Source organism: Cyclopterus lumpus, chromosome 4 (genome assembly GCF_009769545.1).
Source record: "Cyclopterus lumpus isolate fCycLum1 chromosome 4, fCycLum1.pri, whole genome shotgun sequence".
Taxonomy (NCBI): Eukaryota; Metazoa; Chordata; class Actinopteri; order Perciformes; family Cyclopteridae; genus Cyclopterus; species Cyclopterus lumpus.
This window is the reverse complement of record NC_046969.1, coordinates 22,654,564-22,679,557: the sequence shown is the minus strand read 5'-3', so window position 1 is coordinate 22,679,557 and position 24,994 is coordinate 22,654,564. Positions and strand designations below refer to the sequence as shown.

At 46.4% G+C, this 24,994-nt stretch overlaps 1 protein-coding gene across 1 annotated transcript; it reads left to right on the top strand.

Annotated features, from left to right (window-relative positions):
* Positions 1-835: 835 nt before the first annotated feature.
* On the top strand, positions 836-24,465 carry fgf22 (fibroblast growth factor 22). Its single transcript, XM_034531299.1, has 3 exons — positions 836-1,193; positions 22,733-22,836; positions 24,271-24,465. The coding sequence occupies exons 1-3, from the start codon at positions 836-838 to the stop codon at positions 24,463-24,465; spliced, it is 657 nt and encodes a 218-aa protein (XP_034387190.1).
* Positions 24,466-24,994: the final 529 nt, after the last annotated feature.

Sequence of the window (24,994 nt, the reverse complement as noted above, 5' to 3'; positions counted from 1 at the left end):
ACTGACTGACTGACTGCACACAGCAGAGCGTGAGGCCGTTCACTTGCTGCTTCACTGCCCCGTGCTACAGCTGACACACACACACACACACACACACACACACACACACTCTCACTGACGATCTCTCTCTTTCACTCTCTCTCTCTCACCGGCTCTCTCCCTCCCATACTCGCTCACTCCCTCTCTTTCTCTCTCCCTTTCTCTCAGTATCAGACACACACTCACCCACACACACACTCACACTCAGTCAGTCACCAACCCTCCTCATTCAACTCCCTCTCAGCCACGGGTCAGCAGCTCAGACAGGCACCTTGTTCCTATTCAGCTGGAAAGAGTAGAGCATCGCAAGGTGCACACACACACACACACACACACACACACACACACACACACTTGATCAATACACACATCCACACACACACACATGCGCGCATCTTCAAACAGCCCAGGACTTTTATCTGTGGCGCGGGAACGAAGACCTCAGTCCGAGGAGGAGGAGGACAAGCAGAGAAACAAGGAGCGACACTAAAGAGGAACTTTTCAAGGCGGATCCCACGAAACACTTCATGAGAGGATCGGACGCCCGGAACCAGAACCGAAGATGACAACTGGAGGGAGCGCGTTGCTGTAGGGAAAGGGCCCGCTTGTCAGCCCACGGTGGGGATCGGTCATCTGTGACATCCAGAGGATCCATCGCGAGTGCCATTTCCCTCCCTTCTCTTCTTCAGGACTCCCACCCTCTTGTCATCTCTCCACCGGGACATCTCCCCCCCTCCCCCCCATCATCATCATGCCTACAGCTTGCACATGGTGCACCTTGGGAGTCTGACCCACCATGTGCAGATGGACGCCGTCCGTAGCTCACCTCTGTCCTGAACCTGCCCTTGGCACCACCGCCGGGCGACCTCTCTCCTCACCCAGCGCAGCCTCCCTCTGCCTGGCATGCTTCACCTTGCTGCTGGTCACCGCCGGCACCGCCACGGGGGCCTGTCCTCCCGGGGTTGGACATGAGCCCCTGCAGGTGCTGGCGAGTGGCGTCAACTGCTCGTGGACGTTGGAGAGGCACGCTCGCAGTTACAATCACCTGGAGGGCGACGTCCGACTACGGCGACTTTACTCCGCCAACAAGTTCTTCCTCTGCGTCGACAAAACGGGCAAGGTGGACGGCACGCGGCGGAAAAACTACGCAGACAGTAAGTGCATCTTAAGTTCTGTGTATCAGATGTGTGTCGCGTGTCACCCGAGAGGGGACAGGATGCCCTGTGACGTTTTTTTATGGCTGGACTCTCTTATCTGTTCACCCTTTTTATAGCCGTTCATAGGGATACCCTGCGGTTCCATCGCTCGCTGAGCTATTTGTGTTGTGTTTAGTGTACGAGAGGCTAAGAAGAGAATACCCCAGTGTGGATTTAGACTCCTCCTGGGACAGCCGGGCACAAGAAGTCTGACTTGAGGAGAGACATTGAGCATCAGTTGGCGATGCAAACTGGGCTTGAAAAAAAAAAAAGAAAAGAAAAGAAAAAAGCTTCAGTTTCACGGGGGATTAACTTGTCAAAACTGTGACGAAAGTAGCATCAATTGTAAGTAGCAGGTGGAAACGGAAACACATTCCTCCACGAATCCACACACACACACACACACACACAAACACACACACACACACACTCCGGTTCACGTGTGATGTTCATAGTTCGATTTGAGACTTTAAAGTGCTGGAAAAAAAACCCTGCTATTGATTGGATTTGTGCTTTCTATACCGAGCAATGTACTGTGTACTCTTCCTTGCACCCCACGATCATTCCTCTGGGCACCGATTACCCAACGTGAAGTATTCCGCCTGCGACAACGCAGTTCCACATAGACCCGCATAGGTCGCTCCGTAGCCTGTGCCCGCTAACATGTGCTTCAGGGACACCTGAGAAGAGGCTGCGGACCGAGCCTCTTCGGCTGCGTCCATCAATGGGCGTCTTTCAGATGCTTGACCAGGTCAGATGAGCCGACTCCGGTCACGATCTGACCTCCCTCTCCATTAGTCACCGGCTGACTTGACTGGGCTGAATATAGCCCTGAGCCTTTGACTGTAATATTTATGTATTTTTCTCGTTAATGCTTTCTTTTTTCTTTTTTTTATACAAGTGAGTCAGAGTTTTTCCACACGGCTACCGGGGTGGGGGGGCTGGAGCAGCTGCTGCGTCCAGCTAACAAGGCCAGCCAGTCTGTTGCCACTGTTTCAATAAGCTCCAGGATGACATTTGTTAACCTGTCGGGGGATTAGTCACCTGGCAGAATCTTTTTTTTTTTTCAGAAAACCACACACACTGGTAGAAATTCAAGTTGAGATGAATTATTGCCGGCGGGCTTTCTCAAAGTCGGGACATTATTCTCTCGCGGCGGTTGTCAGCTACCATAAAGCCACCATAAAAATACCACTCCCAAACATTTGACACCTCAGTGGTCATGCTGGAGGAGTGGTAGCAACACACCAGGTTGGCACAAGTTACGGTTGGGGGATCGTGACATTCGTTGCTTTTTCTTGCCACACTCGTGTAGTGTTATTAATGCGTCGGTGGTTGCGGTAGCTCTCTGTGAAAAAAGGGGCAGTCCCCCTCAAATATAACGTCTTCATACATTTTAGACCATCATCCGCCCATTTCCTTTGGTGGAAAGAACGATTCTATCTGCTCAGCTGCACACACACACACACAGCGAAGGGTGTGTGTGTGTGTGTGTGCAGCCGAAGCGAGCGGTCGTGTAGTAGACCGTGTGGTCGGTCTGTGGTTTGCGCCTCACAATGGGGGCAGATCTGGTTTAAGGCCGTTTTGAGGTCTCACTCTTGTTTCTGTGTGAGGTTACCGTTACTGGCATCACGTGTGAGGAGGCTTTCAAATCAGACTCAGAGCCTCCTGACCCAGACGAGTTCTTGATACTGATACGGTGGGCACGCTGTAGATGAGAGTGGCAGGTCAAGCAGGAAGTTGTGCATATTTAATGAGAGGAGGAGGGCAACATCGAAAACAGGAGCCATTTCTTGTTTAGGATACTGATGAAATATTTGGTTCTCAGATATTCTCAACCACTGGGCAGGGGACCCCACGGGTGAACCTCAGAGCGCCTTCTAGTGGGCCGCGGAGGTACTGCCAAATGGTTAAATTACCTTACGTTTTTTGGTAATGAATAAAAGCTAGTATTTGTGTATCTAAATGTGCACAGTAAATACATTTGAAAAAACACAGTACGATATTAATGACCAGTTCAATTTGATCATCAGGTAGAGGCCAACGGGTTTTCGTTTTGCTAGCTAACGTTCGTTAACGTGAAACAAAAGAGTTATGTGGGAGACAACTTGCGCGCTTGAGGAAATACCAGCCTGAATATATAAAATTTGGATTCATAATGGCAGTCAATGCTGGGTGAAGTATATGCAGCATAATACCTATTTAGGTAAAGACAGCTGACTGTAAAACAACACATATTTACAGCCTGTATTATGTTTTGCTTCTTATTTATTTGGGATGGCAGTCCTCGAAATTGTCTTTGAAGAGGGCCTTAAGTTACAAAAGGTGTGCTTGCGTGCAAAAAAAAATAAATATATATATATATACACACAGACAAATACAGACAATGTTGGAGACACAGTAATGTTTTGGCCTGTATCATAGACAGCCCTGAGCCAGTCCGGCCGAGCCCTCCTGTGTCCGCTGTGTGGCCCTTACACTCTTGTCGACACGGCCATAACACCCCGACAGCTCTGCGCACCCCCCCCCCCGGCCCTCACCTCCACCCCACTCAGTTTTTCCAGCCCCAACTCCCCCAGCTCCCCTTCTCAGGTGCAAAAACAGTTGGAATTAGTCAACAGGCTCTCTGCTAATTGAGGTTTGGAAAATATTGTATCAATCCCAGCGGGGCCATGGGGCCATGGAACAGCTGAGGGAAGGGGGCGAGAGGGAGGAAGACGTTGAGAGATGAGAGAGGGTTGACGGGAGAGACAAATGCGAATGGTAAATAAATAGCACGTCTGTTTCTTGGTTTTGCCCTTCGGTTCGTGAGGAATAAGCTGCCAGTGTGATGCGCGGCAGTCATTAAAAATGCCAGATTAGAGATTAAATGCCCATTGAGTGATGAAATTCAAAAACTTTCATCCGCAACACACAGGACGGGGGCTGAAACGTGCATCGGTTCCATCTCCAAAGTGCTCGGAGAAAAAAATGTCCTGCTGTGTGAGCACACGCACGGAAACACACACAAACATGCACACACACACACACACACACACACACACACACACACAGTAGTTTCAAGTATCTGCTGTGTGTGTTTTAAGCTTCAACACATTTGTTAATCAAACCAGAGACAAGCTCCGTGACTCGACTACTATCTTGACTTTCAGCCTGTGAAACCACCCTTGCTCTAAATATAGATCCACCGACAACTAACACCCAAAGTTTCTAAAAATAACTTGTTGAAAGGGCCACAAGAAGAGACAATCTACAGTGCTTTTTAGGGGCCGAAGAGGGGGGTGGGGGTGGGGGGGGGGGGAGGACATGTTTTCCTTTTTGACCAATGGCAAGGCAGAAAATGACGCGGGGGGAAAGAAAAAAAAAAAACACACCCAAGTGTTTACGAAAGCTCCCAGAGGCAGGTACGCATCATATCCTGTCCTGGGTCATCGGTCATTGCCTGCTAATTAGACAGTGCTGCGGCACAACACAACAGCTGCGTTGGGCACGCCCGGCAACCGTCACATGATCGATTGCGACAGCAAATCATGAAGCTAAGCGGAGCAGTAAGAAACTAGAGAGGGGGAACATGCTCCGTGCCACTAAATGTCAAATTCAGTCACCACGTGACGGATGATTGAAATCGTATGGCCTTATTTTTTTTATTATATTTCACGTTTTTTTTTTTTTACATCTCTTTTTCAAAAGGATGGACTGTTAAATTGTGTGTGTGTGTGTGTGTGTGTGTGTGTGGCTGAAGGCTTCAAAGGTTTGTGCAGCCTCCAGGTTAGTGACAGCCCCCGCTCACCCTGAAGGGAAATAAGGTCACCTCACGCGCTCCATTCGGCGCTCCTGCAGTCGGCGCACCGGGGGTGTGTTGTGTTTGCCAAATTTCACCCTCGGCGTGCAACATCTTGCCGTTTGATGTGAGAGAGTTTTTTTTTTTCCGAGGTTCATGAGCGTATTTGGTTTGGACGGTTAGGGCCCCGAAAAATGTTGTGGAAATTATTCAAACTTGTTTTAGACGGGGGAAACTGTCAACTCGCCAAGGAGAGGCTGACTTCGAAATGGAAATGGGAAAAGACGGTGACGGGTGATGCAGACGAATGACTGAACCCGGCGAAAAAAAAAGAAGAAAAAAAAAGTTTTTGACCGGTTCGAACCGTGATGAACATTCGTCTCTGCGCACACACACACACACACACACACACACACACACGGTAGTGAAGTGAAGCTGCGTGTGAGGAAGAGTTTATATTTGAAAATCTGTTTAATTTATGGGTCAACTGAATTTATTGTATGGGATTAAATACTAGTTTACTCACACACACAGATAGTGAGTGTCATTATGTATCACTTGTGAACACTCTTATACATTAAAAGTACCCTCAAGCTCTTGTTAAATACTCACCATTGTATTTTAATAAAGCAGAAAATGAAAGGACATTTCAAGTCAAATTAAATGAAAAATATCTCTTTAACCCTTTTTTAAAATATTGTGCACCGATCCAACAACGTACGCAAAAGAAAAGAAAAATTGTCCGAATGTTATATCAAAATTCAATTCTCTTTTTTTTTCTTCCTGAAAACCTAAATATGACGTTTACTTGACTGAGCCAACACATTTAGACCAATAATATCGTCCATCCATCCGTTAACTGTACATCTAAAATATTCAATTTTATTGGTGAATATGTCCCAGTACAGAAGATAAAGACACTTCCTTTTTCACTTGGGCTTCAATACAATATTTAATCAGAGATAATCTATGCATTTTTACGTCAAGCGAGACTCAAAAACACCACTATTCTCCCATCTCGTGTTATCTAGGCTGCACATTTAGGGACAATGGCGCACGCACACATGCCAAGAGGGACAGACATTACAAAATGTCTGTTGCGTGCCGCCTGCCATTTTAAAAAAAAAAGGCGCAAGAACGTTTATTCTGTCCGGGGCATTCTGCATCCTTACCATGACTCACCATTCACTCTCGTAGAGCTCAGACTGGGACGTGTGACTGGATCAACAGCACCGGGAGCTGGAGGGGCTAAAGAGGGAAGCACCTGGCCGAAAGGAAGCGCTTTGGTGTTTTCGAATCGGGGGGGGGGGGAGAATACACATGTTAATGAGGCTGGGAGAAGGGCTGGGGCGTGCTCTGCTCAGTATTGAGGTGGAAATTAAAGGCTAGAGAGAAGTGCTGGAGCGTTTCCCGTTGCTCATTAGGCATTATGTAAGGTTTCCTCTGGGTCGTCTCAACCGAGAGGGGCAAACCGTGGACGTTTTTCGGATGCCAACAGGAGGGTGAAATCCCACGAAATCATGCATTTATTACCACCTTCAAATAAAGGACGGTGCACGGCCCTCGGCCTGTGGGAGACAAAATGGAAATCGACCCTTTTGCCAGCTGTGTCTTGTATCAAGAGGCCGAAAGCTAAATAAAACATTACTGGCACACGCGTGCATGTTAAACATGCATGTCAAATCGGTCTCTCTCTCTCTCTCTCACACACACACACACACACACACACACACATAGACGATAACTGTCCTGGGAACATTGCAGGACAAGAGTGTCAGTGTCACCCTAATTAGCCGAGGATCCCTGGTTTCTGCCACCGGGGTTTGATATCATGAATGGGCTCCTGAAATGTAGCAATTAGTAGCTAACAACCTTTAGCAGCCTGGCTCTGGCTCCTCTCTGGGATTTACTGGGTTCATCAGCGGGTTTATAGAGTCTGACTTTGGCTCCAGCAGCAAGTCCTTTATAGCATCCCACAGCTCTTGACATCCTGTGGGTGTGAAGGGAACACAAAAGGGAAGACTTCACAGTGCCAGTCAGCAGCTACTTGGATCTTAAGGCCATTGATGAAAAGTGTTTGCACTGGCGCCCTGAAAAGCTTCTTTAAAGGCGGAGAAGGACGCTGAATACAAGGTTCAAGTATATCCATTTCTAAATACTCGAAGGGAGAAAATAGTGTGAACATCAGTAGATGATTTAAGAGTGTCATAGAGCAAAAATGGGAGGTTTGACTCTTTAAATATTCTTCGCGCCAGAAAAAATAAGCATTGTGCTCCTATTTTTCCGTCTTTTTTGACACAGAACAAGCTACTCCCTCAATGATTTAGGTGCTTTATACATTATTGTAATGAGCCGCAATTAATTACGGCACGGCAACACAACCGGGTGCACTTGGTCGCGGCCCGGCAGTACGTTTTCTTAAATGAGGGGTTAAAGAGTTATTTATTACTGTGCTGTTTTTTTTTTTTTTTCTTGTGAAAGGTGTAAAATTAGTATTAATTAGATCAGATGGGAACAGTCGGCCAGCTAGTCTTACTCATGCAGCGACACATGTTTGAAAACTTCTTGCCAAAAGCAATTCTCACCAAGGAGCAGCCTCGGACCCTAACCTACACACACACACACACACACACACACACACACACACACACACACACACACACACACACACACACACACACACACACACAGTGACGTAATCAGCCCATTGAGTCAGGGGAGATCGGTCTTGCCTCAACCTCAGATAGACCAAGACAGATTAATGGTTTTGTTTTGACCCTTTCCAATAAAGCCCCTCACCTCCCCGCTCGAACCGAACCAGACATCATGTCTTGGAAGGCGTTTAACCCGCTGGCCCGGGAATAAAGAAGCTGTAAGAGACTTGGCATCCCTAAATACATCTACGGCCGACTGGCTAAAGCTTCAAGAGTTTAAAGGTGTTCAGATTTTAACCTAAAAATCACAAAGGAGTCCCGAGACTTGGAAGCAATAATAGCTGGAATGCATTGCACCTGTTGCCCTGAAGACAGACATCCCGTCCCTGTAGGATTTTGGTCCAAATCGTAAAGGAAACAATAAGAAGCAGTGAAATCAGGCTGCTTCTTTCTCACAAGTCAGCAACATGGGAGCTCCGAGAACATCAATAGACTTTAATCTCAGCCACGAGCAACTCACACACACACACACAAACAGAGCAACGGCCCCCTGCTTATCAATCTGCGTAGTTAAATATTGACTCAAGGTCGTAAAAAATCTATTTTGCAACTCCTGCCAATGTGCAATAAATCGGTTTAATCGGGACACTTCTGTTGGAGAAATGGAGCTGCACTGAGGATCATAACTGGGAATGACACAGTTACTGTATTTAACAAGACTTGAGAGTCTACAGCCATGTTCGCTGCTCCGCGCGGCTGTAATGCTCATTGTGAACATGTGGCGACGCTAGAAGAAAAGTCAGGGGGGATCACCGGGATCATTAGAATTCATCCTCTGGGGAACATGAACGTCCGTCCCAAAAATGTCGGTCCAATCCATCTGGTTGATGTCGAGACGTTTCACGGAATAAGTGAAAACGTTGATCTGCTGTTGGAGCCATAAGAAAAGTCACAAATAAAAAATAAATAAAAATTCATTCACGTTCAAACCTCTGGGCACCATGAATGTCTTTTACTTATTTTAATGGCAATGCATCCAATAGTTGTCAGTAAGTAAAGTTTATATTTTGTTTGTTTAAGTCACTCTCCACTAGGAGAAAGACACAGGGATCACCAAAGTCAGCAGGATTTATCCCCCTGGGGACCATGAATATATGTAAAAACTTGAATAACAATCCATCCAATAGTTTCTGAGGTTTATCAGTCTGGACCAAAGTGGTGAACCAACAGCTGTTGCTATCCCGAGACTTTATATTGTCTAAATATAGAAATAGAGCTGAATATTGGGATTGACTGATAAAGGACTGTTTTTCTACAGGTGAAAGAATCTGCGGCTCAATTTGTTAATTATGATCGCGGCATTTATTTTTCATTTATTAGAGTGCATCTATTTTGCATTCCAGATGAAGTCTATAAAGAAGAGAACCTTGCATTTGAAGACAATTCACACACATGGGTCTCAAATTGGATCTCACCCCAAAAAAAATGGAAGATTTAAAAAAAAAAAAAAACTTGTATTTTAGTTCGTCTCGAATTCAGCCGCCGGGTTTTCATGAAAGCAAGGAAAATGGTGCGACATGGCGATTGAAGCAGAGAGGTCCGTCTGTTCTGAATAACCGCGTCGCAAAAAAATACATTTCCTGCGCGTAGGATAATTAATGCAAATGTGGAAGGGCTAAAAACAGCGCCTTGGACGCTGGGTCTGCGCACACCGACGGGCTGAGACCGTGTCTCCACCCGCGTCCACCCGTACCTGCTTTTTATCTCCGAGGCCATTTGGCTAAACGAACACGAGCAGGATGTGAGTGTCGTGTCGGGAGGCTCTTTGAATGTGTGTGTACACTTTAGCAAAGCATGTGCCTGTGTTTATACTCTGTGCCCATTGCAGGAGCATGAAGTGGACCCTAAACTGAAAAAGATGTGCAGTTCCTCTCCCTAATGGCTAATATGAACCAGACTTTACCTTGCACTCGATTCAAGATGCACGCACATGTGTGTGTGTGTGTGTGTGTGTGTGTTTGTGCGCACGCTGACATGTGCAAGCTTGTGTGCACGCTGGTGTTTTCCCCGTCTGGAGCGTCCGTGTCGAACGCAGAGGGTGGCGAGAAGCATCGCAGTGATATATACAGTATACAGCCAAAAGCGGGACAGCACCGTCCTCGACAGGCATCGACTTCCCGCGTCCTGAACGCAAGCTTCCTTCTCGCGGAACAGTTGTTTTTACGAATTCAATCTGGCTATTTAAAGACGCGTTCACACACATGCACCGCGAACCCACGAAGTGATCCGGACGGAGCTGCGAGGCCAGCAAAACGTCCTGAATCATCCGGGTGGCGGACGTTGAAAACGGAATCTACCCGTCGCCAGCTTCCTCGTAAAATGTCTCAACAACTCAAAGAATGCTAGGCTAATTTATGCAGTGTAAAAAATAATTTTTTTTAAAAAGCCACAGACATTACTAATAGGCATTTCCTCCCTGATTTAGAGCCGCTCTGCAAATACCCTTTTTTTTTTGGGGTGTGGGGGGGTAGATTACCGCACACTTTTTAATGCACTGTAGAAGGATTTCTGTGTGTTTTTTTTGTGTTTAATGTGCTGCGGTGGGTCACGACGATTCAGGAAGAAACGGTTGCGGTTCTAATACGCTTTTCTGCCCCCGTAAAAAAAAAAAATCTTCAAATGCACGGGAAGCACCGGGTTCTCATCCCATCTTTGCACAGCTAGAAGCCCGGTTTGATGTTAACCTCCTGCCCCTCCCTCTCTCTCTCTCTCTCTCTCTCTCTGGACCAAAATTCTCTTCATATATTTATTTCTATGCACATATCTTTCACTATCATCCTTTCGATTCTTTCTTTCCACCTATCACCATCCCTCTTCTCTCTCCTGCTGTCTCCATTTCCCCGTCTCCTCCCCTGCAGTGGATTGGATTAGGGTCAGGGCCCTTTTGGCCAGTGGAGCAAGTGACAGCTCTGACAGGGCCCTGATTTCACTCCTGTGCCTTCTGTCACCTCCCTGTATGCCCGTCTCATTTTAATAATGTAAAATATGGGGCAGGCTCAGGCCACGGAGAATATTCTGTGTCCTGGTGCTCAGTCACATGGAACCTGGCTCCACACCTGAGACACTTATAGTTGGCAGTATTCTCCAACTATATAAACTTTGGGTTTGGTGGGTTTTCAGACTGATGTTGAATACAGAACTACTTGCATTCAGTTCGTTTAGGGCCGTCCAGGAAAGACGAAAGGACAAGGCGGGATTGGACAAAGTCCTGCAGAACGTAAAGAAAACATACATGGAGGGGACTCGCAAGAGATCCTGAGTTCAAATCCAAAAGCACAGGATCCGACATGTCAGATAATGCACCTGGATAGTCTTTCGTTACACCCACCCTGCCTGCTCATGCCCACTTCTTTCAATCATCACAACTCCAACGTGTGTATCTTACAACACAATAGTTCAAAAATACTTTTGGACATGTGAGGTGTCGGTGTTTGTTTGCTTTTTGGCCCTAAAGATTGATTACAACCTGGAGCTTTATTACGTATAAGCACTATTTAAGATACGTCGGGGAAATCTCAATTTGCGATACGTGCGATGTGATATGAATGCAGCGTGAGCCGCCGTGGAGGAGGAGGAGCGGTAGGTAGGAAGACTGTAAACAAGGCCTTTGTTTGGTCCTGATTATGTTTTCCACTCAGGGTGGCTGAGTCTGGTCTGGACGGCCAACCAAAGCAGCCGCAGATGCAACGCGCCAGCTTACTGCAATTTAGTGGGCACAGGAGAATGACCTCAATCCATCCCGGCCGCCCCTCCTCCTCCTCCTCCTCCTCCTCCTCCTCCTCCTCCTCCTCCTCCTCCTCCGTATACCAAAGTGCAGGAAACTGCAGAAGCCGTGAGTCACAAAAGCTCTCGGCGGGCAGATCTGTTTGTAACTATCTGTGAAGCCTTTGATAGCTCGCTGTTCGCCTGTTACGGATGTGCTGCATGATTTGGAGGCAGTTTGCCCTCCTTGATTAAAGCGAAGGCCTCCTGGTCGGTAAGATTGTGGCCCCTCGGTACCACGCAGCCACAGGAGGAGTGCGCCGTGGGCTTCGTTAACCTTTTTCACCTCTGCTATCCCCTCGGCCTCGCTACCACCCCACCACTCGCACACACACACACACACACACTCCCCCGGGTTGTCCTCTAGTGTTACCCTTTTATGGCCCGGCTTGCCCCCACCCTCCACGGTTTGTACGTTTAGGGTTTGATCAGCGGTGTTTGTTTTTTTTGATTTAAAGTCCTGGAGGCCCCTCGTGAACTGCCTGATGTTCCATTACATACAATCACAGCTTAGCATGTCCAAGGAAGTTAGTGTTCAGTGGTGTAACTACCATGGAGTGCATGCTGACAGCACATGCAGATACACTAATCACCGTTTGATGGGGACCGTGTGTGGTAGAAGAGATCCCAGCGCAGAGTCTTTGACCTGAGCCGTGCCATTGTTTCTCATTAAACCCCCTCTTTGTACTAATATTTAGTGCCTGTTGGTATCACTTTTTTTCCCCCATTCAGTTTCATAAGCCGTGTTTTTGAACAGCGAAATTGTTCAAACGCAGATACAGCCGGGGCACACGGATGCATCCAGATGTGGGTGGTGATTCTGGGAGTATTGTGTCAGTCTGTCTGGGGATAAATCAGACAGACTAATATGTCCTGCGAGGGGGATGGAGGGTAATTGGTCACATTTGACCCCCCCCCCCCCCCCCCCCCCTGCGGGCCTCGTGGACTGTGGGAACGCGGGCTTTATCTACCAGCGGTAATTGGCTAATGAAACACTTCCGCAACTCCTGCACTAGATTGTCATCCACCGGTCGGGATTGGGCGAGTCGTGTGCGTGTGTGTGTGTTTTTGTTTGGGTGTGTGTGTGTGTGTGTGGCCGGCACAAGTTGCCAATAGGCCTGTGCGTGCGGGCGAGAGTGTATGTGTGTGTGTGTGTGTGTGTGTGTGTGTGTGTGCGAGTGGTCTGGAGAAAGGAAAATGGCAGGATGCGGACCTCCCAGTGGCCATCTCCACGACGTTATCGGCAGCATCGCGACGCCTGCAGCGTGCCGATACATCGACAGAGCACGCATCAACGGTTCAAATTACATCTTAAAATGTAGGTTTCAAGTAGAAATGGTTAATGTAATTCAAATTAAATCTTTGGCCCAAGGCTTTTTAGATAATTCTCCCAATACCACGGTCGATACGACACACGCCTCGTGTCGTATTTCATTGGATTTTTCCTCATGTTTTATAGTCCTTTTTTTTTTTTTTTGTGGGTGTTATCGGTTATCTGGGCAAAGCCGTGCCCACATCAATCGAAAGACGAGGAAAAAACAGGGTGGGGGAAGTGAGTGAGTCGGGGTGGGGGTTGGTAGGAGGGGGGTACTAAGAAGAAGAAGAAGAAAAAAAAAAAAAAGGGGGTAAAGTTACGGTGGTGAGACAATGTCTCTGAGGTCCCATCAAGTGAGCCATTCATAGATGCAGGCCTAGCAGTTTGTGGAGCCAGGGAGACACTCCGATAGAGTGGGGCCCAGGGTGGCCTTGTCTTTTTGTCCCAAGCTGACCCCTGCTCTCCCGCCTGGCCTCTGCGCCCCTCACCTGGCCTGTCCCAGCGCACTGGTAACAGGATACCTGTAATTTGCTCTAATGGCCTTTGAAAGACCTGGTTGGGCTAATCCCTGGAGTACTTCTCCCAGCAGCACCGTATGAAAAGGGTGGGGGGTAACAGGGGGCCGATTGCGAGTCCTGAAAGAGGACCGGCCCTCTGGATTGTGTGTGAGAGAATGTCACCCCTTGCGGCCGGGGCTGGGGCCGAGGGAGTGCGGGGAGTCAGCTTTCAGCAGATCACCACCAATGCGGCTTGTTCACATGGCTTTAAAAAAAAAAGACGACAAAACTGGAGCCCCGGCTTGTAGAGGAGAAGATATTCTCTGCTTTACACCTCCCTCAGTGGCTTCGTCTGGCAGGCGACAGGAACTGGCCGAAGACGCAACTCTGAGAGAGAGAGAGAGAGAGGGCACTTCAAAATCGTTTCCAGATTATCTTCTTTTTTGTTGTTTTTGTAATCAATAAAACAGAATAGATTTATATCCCCACGGTGCTCGTCAAGAGGAGCAGAGATGAAGAGTGAGTGGTCAAAAGGGCTCAAGGGGACGAGACAGTTATGCAAAAATAACAAAAACAACGCCGAAGAAAACACGCCGTGGTCATCGAACATGGACGGTGATTATAAAGACGGGAGGCAAATAATCTTATCCGTCTCATCTCGACTCTCATCCCTCCAGAGATTTGAATGGAATGTGGGAACAGCAAGTGATACGTGGGCATGGAAGACCAGCCCTCCGCGAGTCCTTTCTCTCCTTTCTTTCCCGTCCTTTCTATCCACCGTCCTCGTTTTCTTTGACGGGGGCCACGATGCAAAAAAAGGGGAACAAAATAAAATACTCGCAAAAATATACGCAACACACGCAGACCGATAAAAGGTAAAAAAAAAAAAACACGATGAACAGTGATTGAGAGTGACGGCCGTGTTTAGAACCTGTGAAAGTTTAAAAAAAAAAAAAAAGGCGCTACAAATATTTCTGTTTCTTATTTCCTTTTGCTGATACTTCAATTATGTACTTTATACATTTTTTTTTTTCTCGTTTGATCAAAACGTGAGCCGGCCTTTTGGAAGGATTCATCACTGTCCAGGAATTCAGAGCTAAATTGGGCAAGAGAGAAAACACTGTTTAGACTCCCGGACAGTCTGAGCTCATTTGAGGAACTGAATCACTCCCGCAAATGGTCTTGAATGTGCTGCTCCGGGCTGTTCTTATACCGTAGTAAAGTAATGCATTAAAATATAACACACGTAATCAACAGGGCAGGACGTACATGGTGTCACGTTTACTTATTTTACCGTACTTTTTACGTAACATAGTTATTTTGTGTCAACAACCCCTAACCCTACTTATTTTTAACCCATTTCCAAATATCAACCAAAAAGTTGTGTCGCCTAAACTTAAACAAAAATAGTTCAAACGTACTATTTTTTTAACCCAAAAAACGGAACGCACTAAATAACTTTTTCGTAAGATACCACAGTGGGCCGTCGTACGAGGATACGTCGGCTGTACTTTGACTAACGTGCGGTGGGTGACTTTTCGCCGTTCTAGATTTTAATATCCTCCTTGTTTTGTTCGCGCCGTGACAAAAAAAAACAACGGAGATTTGTAACTGCGGGCTGTGTGTGTTTTGTGTGTTTTTTTTTCCATGTGTATGTGTGCGATCAGTCCGGCCCAGCTCGGCTCTCATAGCTGTTAAATCATCTATGAATAAATCATCCCCGGGCGAGAGTTAATAGGTATGATGCATGTCCGCCGACCCGCTGCAGACAAGGCCAGGCCGGCAGGGAGGGAGAGGAGAGGAGAGGAGAGGAGGGCTGACCCGGGACAGTGAGACCAAAGGAGGTACGACAGAAGAGAAGTGAGGGACAGACGGGCAGTGAAAGGCAAGCTGGCAGATGGGAGACAGGAGGAAGGAGAGACAGACAGGTACAGTTTGTAGAAAGCGAGGGAGGAACTGCCGGCAGATCGACAGCTGCTCTGCAACACACACACACACACACACACACACACACACACAGTTACAACTCCTTTAAAGTTAATGTAATATGTACGCTGCAGTCCAGAACTGCTCGGTCCATTAAACCAATAAAGGCGTTGCGTCTTATGTATTTTGAGCCTGATCATGACACTTATTCAAACAAAAATAAAGGTCATCGTTGAACCACTATGTTTATGAAACAACTCAGACGGGGTGTTTTTACAATGATCTCTTATTAAGGAGTAGATCTCAGATTGAAGAGCATAATGTTGCTTCTCCCAAACTTCAAATGTATGTTTTCAAATGGACCTGAAACATCATAAAAATATGTAAAAACATTAACTGGGGGAAACAAGTTTGGAGAGGATACCTGCACTGCTTATGAATTGCATAGTAATATTGGCGTGCCTTCAAAAGTCTGAGCACGATTTGTAACGGAGTCAAAGATGACCTAATCTATAATGTTTAGTTAAGATATAGGGCAGAAAATCATTGTGGCACTCCAAATCAGACATTGTCAGAGCTGGTACTTTTTGACCTTTTTTAACGCAGATGTAAAACACCTGTTCTCTCGTTGGGGGGGGGGCGTGGCCAAAAAAGCGCTCAGGTGGTTGCTTGTCGAGCAGCAGCCCTGTCTATTGTGTTGCAGTGCAGCCGGTTTGTGTAATACAAGCGTGCATTTAAAAAAAAAAGTAAAAGACGTCCTTTCCACTGACGTGGCTGCAGGATCTTCATCAAAGGGCTGCTTGAGGAGGAGAGGGGCGGGGTCGTCGGATGGTACGCGGCTCTTTCTACCAGGAGGCTGACGTTTGTGTCCCGTCTGGGACCAGAAAGTTACTTCTTCTTTTCTTTTTCTTTTTTCTTCTGCCCTTTTCTTTTTTTAAACCCAAAAACATGATCGAGGGAATTCCTCCCCATCTGCTAATCAGGGGCCGTGCGGGACGGATTTGTCCCAGGGGTCAAAAGTTCGCTTGATAGAGTATACCTTACCAGGGAGAGACTCTCAGTCATCCCCTGAAGTCTTGGTTCATCAGGAGGATCGTGTTTACGCTTGCCTTTGACTCGGTTCGGGTGTGTTTTGTATATGTGTTGTGATTCGACTCTATCCTCTGGTTTCAACTAATAGTCTCTGTGGGGCCGATCAGTGTTGTTCCTGTCTGTGCCTCCCTGACCTGACCTGCCCCCTCTATCATGTGAGAGAGGCATGCAGCTGAAGGACCATATACACATAACCCCCCGAAAACATACAAAATGATCACATTTTGGCAAAGTTAAAATCAATAAACCTTCCTAAACACCTAAAAGTAAATTAATGTTGCTGTATCCTTTGTCACTATAAATACTATATATATATATATAGCATAATATTAGCAACGAGCATGCCACGGCTGCTTGACGTCCTCTTCCTAAGAGCGTGGGGTGCACACATCGCTCTTCCTTCGTGTTTCCCGTAAACTACCTCTGTCACTGCGCCACTGTCATATCCTGCAATAACTTGAAGATCATCTTTCATATGGGCCCACTCTCTGCGGTGAGATCACCACTGATCCAGTATCACCTGCCAGACGGGCAGAGATATTGGATTTATTCTTTCAGGTCGCACAAAAGAATTTGCCATCAGACTGAGTTTAAAACTCATTGGTTTTTTTAAAAAGAAAATAATAATATCGCTCAGACGGAGCTTTTCGAAATACAGTGGTGGAACTCGACCAGTGCAAATCCAAGGTATTTTACTTGGAATATTTCCATTTGATGAAGTTTTATATACTTCTACTCCACTGTCTGCAAATATTGTATTGTTTTTCTCCACTACATTTGTCTGACAGCAGGGTTAGCCCTAACCCTGCATTGTTATTGATTAAACAGCTTAAACGATATGAAAAGTATAGTTCAAATTGGCACAACCTTTAATATCTACAAATAAAACATGAATGCAGCGGTATTCATCCAGAAACATACGAGATAGTAATTAAAACACTGACACGGAACATTTTACTGCACAATAATTATTTTCATACTTAATGTACATTTTTGCATATGCTAACCAATACAGCACTTACTTACTTAAATGAAGGCCTCTGGAAACAGAAGCAAGGGATTCCTGTGCTGACACACTTCTTAACTTGGATTGGATCCGTCACCACACGCTAAAGGGCCATAATCGGTGCCCTCTGCCCCCATGGACTATTAAATAAAAGGGCGGTGTGCAACCGTTGCTCGTGTTTCTCGGCTACTTTTTCTTTAGCCTGCAGGTAAAACTGGTCCGAATCCGATTCTCTTTCCTTTCATGGCGAGGGCGACAAATCTCTTAAATTTATTATCAGCATATTCAGAAAAAGTCACACGACAGCTGACATTTCAGGTTAAAAACGTTAGTTTTTTTTAGCTGTTTTTCAAAACTGTCGAAGAAGCTCAACAATGGCTTCGCTCAGCGGCGCACATGCTAAACGAAACACAACGATCCCTTTTGCCTACGAGGGGATTGTAACAGGCTAAGACTCCCGGGGGGCTGAAACATAATAAAAAGGCCCTGGAAAGCAACACAAACATGATGTAGCTGAAGGTCTTCTTAACTCCTAACTTGCTACCGGGTAGTTTATGCCGCCCCCCCCCCCCCCCCCCCCCCCCCTCTAGATATGACAGGAACTTTGTTTGTTTGTGATTGAGGTTTTTCTAGGTGAGGGACAGAAAAAGCCTCAGACCAACTGTAATCTGTATTTAAAAGCAAATGACTAACAGGTGTAATGTAAATATCCAGACTTTGTCCTTTATCACAGTGACCGAGCAGAAAAATGCAAAGAAACCTACCGCGTTACTTATTGGTAAATACATTTTTATGCCTCTGCAGAGAGAACGAAGTGCCTTCATTAAATGTTCAAGGACAGAACAAGATAAGATTTGTTCTCCGAAGCCGCTGACTTGTACCAGTGCGAGATAATGTGTAGGTTACCCCCTTGATGTCAACGCTGGTCAGTGTGTATAAAAGCCGACGCCTCCTGTGCTCATTGCTGCAGCTCCTTCATTTAAACTGAGGCGGGAGTCCAATCTGCAGACGCTGAATTTTAAACTTAAGAGAAAGACAAAACGCGACTTTGCTTCGTTGAACTGAAACTGCCACCACACGTCACCCATGAAGGTATTAAAACGGGAGTCCTTTTGTAATCACGTCTTGCTATTTTTACTGTACATTCAAGGGTTAATGTCCCAAGTTTCCGTATATCACACCACCTGTGATGGCCTCCGCCAGAGCGCCTGTTCTCATGGTAATATCTCAAGGTGTTTAAAGCAATAGTGAGTGATGCAGCCTTTGTCCGTGCTGGTCCACACAGGCGGCTGCTTCGCCCGGTACCAGACCCCTTCGAGGGGGTCATGGCAGATCAAAGGTGCTGGTCACAGCCATTAGGCCCGGCAGCCCCAGACCCGACATGAAAAGCTCGTGTTTTGAAAAGGAGGGCAGGAGGAGAAAAAAAAACAAAAAAAACAACAGGGCCCTCTTCGTTTAAAAAAAAAAAAAAAAAAAAAAAAAAAAAAAAAAAGCAAGCAAACTGTGAAATAATTGAAAAGGTATGTCAATCAAGGGCAAGGAGCACAGCGGGAACTCCCGAGATTCCCAGGCTCCGCTCTGGTTTCGAGCACTGAGCCACGGAGGGCTGCTCAAGGGGGCAAAACCCAAGAAATTAAAAAGACCTGAGAAAAGGAATTTTAAAAAAAAGACGGGAGGAAAAAATCTCTTTTCCTCACTCTCTCTTCGCTCGGTCTTTCACTCTTTTCTGCTTCAAATTTGTGATGAAAGGAACCATTTTGCCACACTTTGTAGGGCCCCATTCAAGACCGCTTGGTCATTAATAAGATCTTGTCTAGCTCTTCACCTCTCAGGTGAGTAACAAAGACTTATTCGGGGGGGGGGGGGGGGGGGCAGCCATTGGAAGCGCCTGCCCCCCCATCTTATAACCAGCACCTTCACCCTGTACTCCCTCCTCTCCTCTTCTCCCCCCCCCCCCCTCGTACCATGAGTCTGACAAAAGGGAACCCCGTGAGAGTGTCTCTCTCTTTCCTTTCTGCCTTTTTTTTTTTTTTTTTTTTACAAAGTCAGAAAAGGCTTGAATGATCTGACGTTGGGCTGACGTCCAAAAAAACGGGGGGACGGAAAGAGAAGAAAGAGTAAAAAAAGACCTTTTTCTATGCTTTAAAAAAAATCCCATAGAGGAGAAATAAATGGCGAGTCCACAGTTGACTAGACATGCACAGTGCAGGATTTGCTTGTAATGGCAGCTTGAGCTTATTGACAGTCCCAGCCAAAACATGTCAAAGGTTAAGAGATCTTGCCAATTGTGCAAGTGGGAAGCCAAAAGTACCTTTTTCATGAGCTCAATGGGAGCCGTCGGTTGATGCTTGCTCAGCAGAACGCGGGTGCAGGAGTGACCTTCAGTTTGCAACGCGACGCGGGAACAAAGAAGGAATTTGTCTCCGTTGTTTCGCTCTCTTTTCTTTCTAATTGTGATATTGTTCGGAATATTTGAAACTGTCCTTGAATGAAAATTATTCACGGGCTTATTTAAAAAAAAATATATACTTTTAATCGTCTCTAAACGTCGTCTACTATATATTACACAAGGAGAAAAAAAGGGGCATTTTATTAAAAGTTCTTGACAATTTACGCCAGAGCACGAGTTAGAAAACGGGGTTCATGAAAGAGAAGATTATATACCCACACTGCATTTAAAATGCTAGATTTATTCCCATTTGTCCAGCCTAAATATACGTTGGTTTGCAGGGGGCCTAAAAAGTCACGATTAATAGTTTTAGGAACCACCAAGAATAAAAAAATAAATGATACAAGATTAAATAGTGTCAGTCAAAAAATAATACTCAGGACACTGAATCAATAATAACCAAACTTAGCCAAACCTTCCAGTAAAGTTATAGGAAAACCCTCTAATAGCTTGAAATACCTCACTCTGATTTCTCAGGCTTTCAGCACAATGGAGTGACTTTTCAAAGGGGGGGGGGGGGGGGGGGGGACTGTGAGTTATATGGATCTAACTGGTCTTTATAGATGTGTGGTCAAGCGTCCAGAGCCCAAGTGATTCCTGGAGACAATGTGAAATCCCCATTTTCATGTCCTCAGATCCTTTGTGTCCGCCGGCTGCTACACCGGCGCGTATGAATGACATGACATGAAGGCTACCTGTCGAGGCCGGAGGAGAGAGAGAGAGAGTATACAATGTGCTAGAGAGATTAGTTTGATTGGTACCCATCGCGACAGATATCAGCCAGAGGACGCCTATAATATTTAAATATTCATTTATTTAAGACTATTTTCTAGTGCTGACCCTTTTTTTTCCTTCTTCTTCCTAGCGTCTAATTTCAAACTTTTTTAACTGTTCGCCAACAACTCGTCGCAAATGCCTCAGATGTGACAAAATATCCTTTTCCAACACGCCCACTTGTGCCTGGAACTCCAACCAGCAAATAATGGCTGGCACCACTTACAGGCACCAGCGGTTTTCATTGGCCCGGACTAATCCCCCATAAATCCTTGCAGCGCTCCAATCACCAGCCCGGGGGCCCCCTCGGCTAATTGCTTACGAGTCCCTCGCACGCTCCAGGTGCCACCGTAGCACACCCCGGTGTGCGTAAACACAGCTCGTAAAAAGAGGAAGGCTGCCATCAAAGTGTTAATGTTTCCTAGGAGGATCAGAGGCACGGCAGGAATGATGGGGGCGCAGCTGGGCCGGTACCTGGATGGACTCGACTCCAGGCCTCCCCCCCCCCCCTGCAGCTGTGGCGAGCGGATAGAGGGCTTCGTTTACGCCGTCCCCGTCAGAGAAGAAAGACACTCAACGGGAGTTTGTGTGTTGTTTACCTTGCTGGTTTTTTTTTTTTTCTTACTCTTTGTACTTTTTTGGGTCTGTGCCAAGAAAGTAGATGACGTCACTTGGTGAGCACCAATGGAGGGAAAGAAGAAGAAGAAGAAGAAGACAGTTGGAGATTGATGAGAACAGCAGATGGATGCGCCCATTGAGAAGTCAGACGATGATGTTCACTTCCCATCGTTTTTTTTCTTCTTCTTTTTTATCCTCTCTAAGCACGACCACAATCGTTGCCAAACCGCAGCCAAGTGTTTACTATCGAAACCGTGAAAACAAAAATCTCCCACGAGCTTCGCAAAGTGGTAATTTTCGCCCCAACCACAATCTTTCTTAAAAAAAAACTCCCTCACCGAGTACTCCTTTTAACCCAAACCGTGATCTTTCCCTGAACTCAACGCAGTCATTTCGGTACCTCACCAAACCTTTAACTCGAGCGCCGTCACGTCATAACACAGAAGACGCTGATAAATAATGTCATCCTGGCAATCCGGGGAACGTAAGATCAGAAAACGCTTTAACGCGTCGCTCTAGAAGGCATGGGATGAGAAAATTACATTTTGTTTGATTTTAAGGACTTTATAGGACTCCATGTATTAAGAAAGACTTAAAAATGTGAGAACCTACCCTTTAAAGTCTGTCCTACAGGAATAGACCAGTGGCCCACTGCTGCTTTAATGGCTACTTCATTATCTACCTTGATCTGGTACTTTGTTTGCAGCATCTTTTCCAAAGCCAAAAAAATGCCTTTTTCCCCTAATGCCCCACATGGCCTTTGGGCAGACGTGGTTTCCACGGGGTGTAAAAAGAAGACTTCGTGCCCCGATGAGATAGCAGACCACATCAGGGTGCTTTTTGAAGGTGTAAGTGGGCGAGTTAAGCCATAAAAAAAAAAAAAAAAAAAATTCATCCAAAAGAGATATTCATCTCCAGCAATTAGCTGCTATTCAGAACCCTGCGGTAAGCCTCCGGGGGTCATCTCCAAAGCATCTCCCCGTCGTAGCCGTGACAATCGGTGTGTGCCGTTATTCTTGCATGCGGACAGGAAGAAAAAAAAAAAAACAGATCAAGAGCGAGCCACATGGGACTTGTTTGCAATCAGTGCCCGGAGGAAACGATTAGCCCACAAGCTTGCCAGCTTTTTCTTTCTTTCTTTTTTTTTTTTTTTTTTCCGTGTGGGGTGAAGTGAGTTGGAGAGGCTGCCTGAGTGGCCAGCAGACGCGTGGTTTCGTGTCCCTCGGTGAAAACAAAACATTGGGCGTCATCGTGGGGGGGGGGGGGGGGGGGGGGGGGGAGTGTCACATCTGGAGTCGGGAGGCTTGAATGGACGCTGTGTGTGTGCATGTGCTACAGAAGTGCGTGTTGCAAATGTGATGTTTTTCTGAGTGGTGCACAGAGCACGTCATGTGTATATGTGTGTTGTTTTCCCTCGTCCCCCCCCCCTCTAGCCCCCCTTCCTCCAGAGCATATGGCTGTCTGGTATTCTAATCGCTAATGATAGAGTGGCTTTTGATGGGGAAACTCCCCAAAAGCTACATGTTTCTAACCCAGACTCTTGTTCCCTCTTTTATTTTCCAGGCCTGATGGAAATCCGATCCGTCAGTGTGGGAGTTGTTGCCATCAAATCTGTCAGCACCGGGCTGTACTTAGCCATGTCCAAGAAAGGCACGCTCTTTGGATCGGTGCGTATACACAACCCGGCAAACATTGTTTCTGCAGGTCAAGGTGGGGAGGGCTGGTGAGGGGTAGGGGAGGTATGCATGTGTACGGGTCCCAAAAAGGAGTGCCTATACCCCAAAGCATGCTCGATGCCGCGGCAGTAAAGGGAATCTTCTGCTGAAAAGTCCAGAGGAAGGGTCAAGAGTGTCACAATCAATCATGGCTGTACACCTGGGCCCACCTGCAGCTTGAGTCGACTTGTTCCACTGTCAAAATAAATAGCGGAGAGAAGACACCGGACCAGCAGTGACAAAGAAAAAAAGCCAGCTGGGCTCCTTTTTAAATTTTTTTTGGCCATCTGCCAATTGATGCTTCACACAGCAAGCTTTCAAAAGTAATCACCTCCTCTTTGTTATGAGCAGCCGCACATGAAGACCGGAGGGGTGCGGTGACTCTCTGGTGTATTCACATCATGGAGGGGGGGGGGGGGAATAAAAGGAGAAATCAGGGACAAGCAATCAGTCAGTCAGCAGTGATAAGAGAAGTGCCTTCAACAAGCGAACACAGTAAATAAGACATAAACAGATATATGAAGACCTCGGCCTGAAAGCTCCCATAATAACCAAAAGGCGGGCTCATACTAACCAGATGCCATCACAGACCGGGCCTCATTACGGCCGCACGATTAGGATCTGGAAAAGGCGACGCAGCCGAACCTCTACACTACAATATCTTTTCTGGATTACCTTCACAGATTAATTAATATACCAAATTTCATAGAACTTAACATTACTTTTCTTTAATATATATATATATATATGTTTTAGTTACAACTTTGTTCATTCCAATTATTTTTGAGTACATTACCTGTTCTGCTCACCCAAATTATTCTCAATATTGGTGTTTAAATGTGAGGTATTTTGGGGGGGGGGGTTTTGAGTAGTTTTTTCTTCCTGCCACTGAAACCATTAAATGCTGGCATTCAAAAATATCAACATACCATTCCAGTAGCAATGTCCCAGTCACTCAGGACACTTCACGGACCTCATCGTCCAGATGAAAAACTGAAGTGCGAGTCCTGTAGCTCAGTGTTAGTAACCAGAACATTGTTCCTGGGAGGACATGTGGTTTTTGAGGGTTTAAATTCTTATTCTTAAATAATTTGAACAGCACAAAACGAAATTGCACCGGCAAAAACTGTATTCGGTTGCTGGGGAAAAAAAGAAAATCATGTTTTTTAACAATTTGGGTGAACCGAGCCTTTAATTCGAGACAAAACGTCCAAGACAAACCAGCTAAATACTAGGGGAAAAAAACAAAACACGATAATCTACAAACACCTGGGGAACCGTCCACCGCAACAACAGACACTAACCCATGTGCACTTCTCGAAAAGCGGGGAATAACCTCATGAACCTCTCCCGTCTTGCTCTCCCCCCCCCCCCCTCTGATCGCAGGTGAAGTACAACCCGAGCTGCAAGTTCAAGGAGCGCATCGAGGAGAACGGCTACAACACGTACGCCTCCCTCCGCTGGAAGCACAGCGGCAGGCAGATGTTCGTGTCGCTGAACGGCCGGGGGAAGCCACGGCGGGGCCACAAGGCTCGACGGAGACACCCGTCCACTCACTTCCTGCCCATGCTCCCCTCCTAGCCGCCCCGAATCTGAACTCTGACCGGCAACCCGGCGGACCGGCTCCCTTTGCCTCCTCGCACTAGCGTTGACGTGGACATGACGGCGATCTTTATTTTTATTACTCCATCCTCCTGTCACGTACATGTACATTTGCTGAGGGCTTGTATCAATTGTAGATTTAGTATAATGTGTACTTTTAAGTTATTTCCTCTAATAATGTTCAGTAATACGGTCAATATGCAGACGATGTGGTACTATATCCAGGCTACGGTATCGGTCTGTGGGTCTGAACTGCATGTAAAGCGGTGTTGGGGTGACTTTGGGAGGCTGTAAGAGGGACTGCAAAGGGACAGCGAGGCTAATCTAGACGCTACGCTAATTTAAAAAGAGCCAAAAACACTATTAAAAACCTAAAAAGGCAACTTTGAAACAGCTCCAATCGGCGCCACGGCTACCATTGATGACACAGATTGTTGAGGGTCTTTTTGAGGGGTTTGAGTCACACTCCACAATTACATTTTCACAATGCATTATACCACGTTGAACA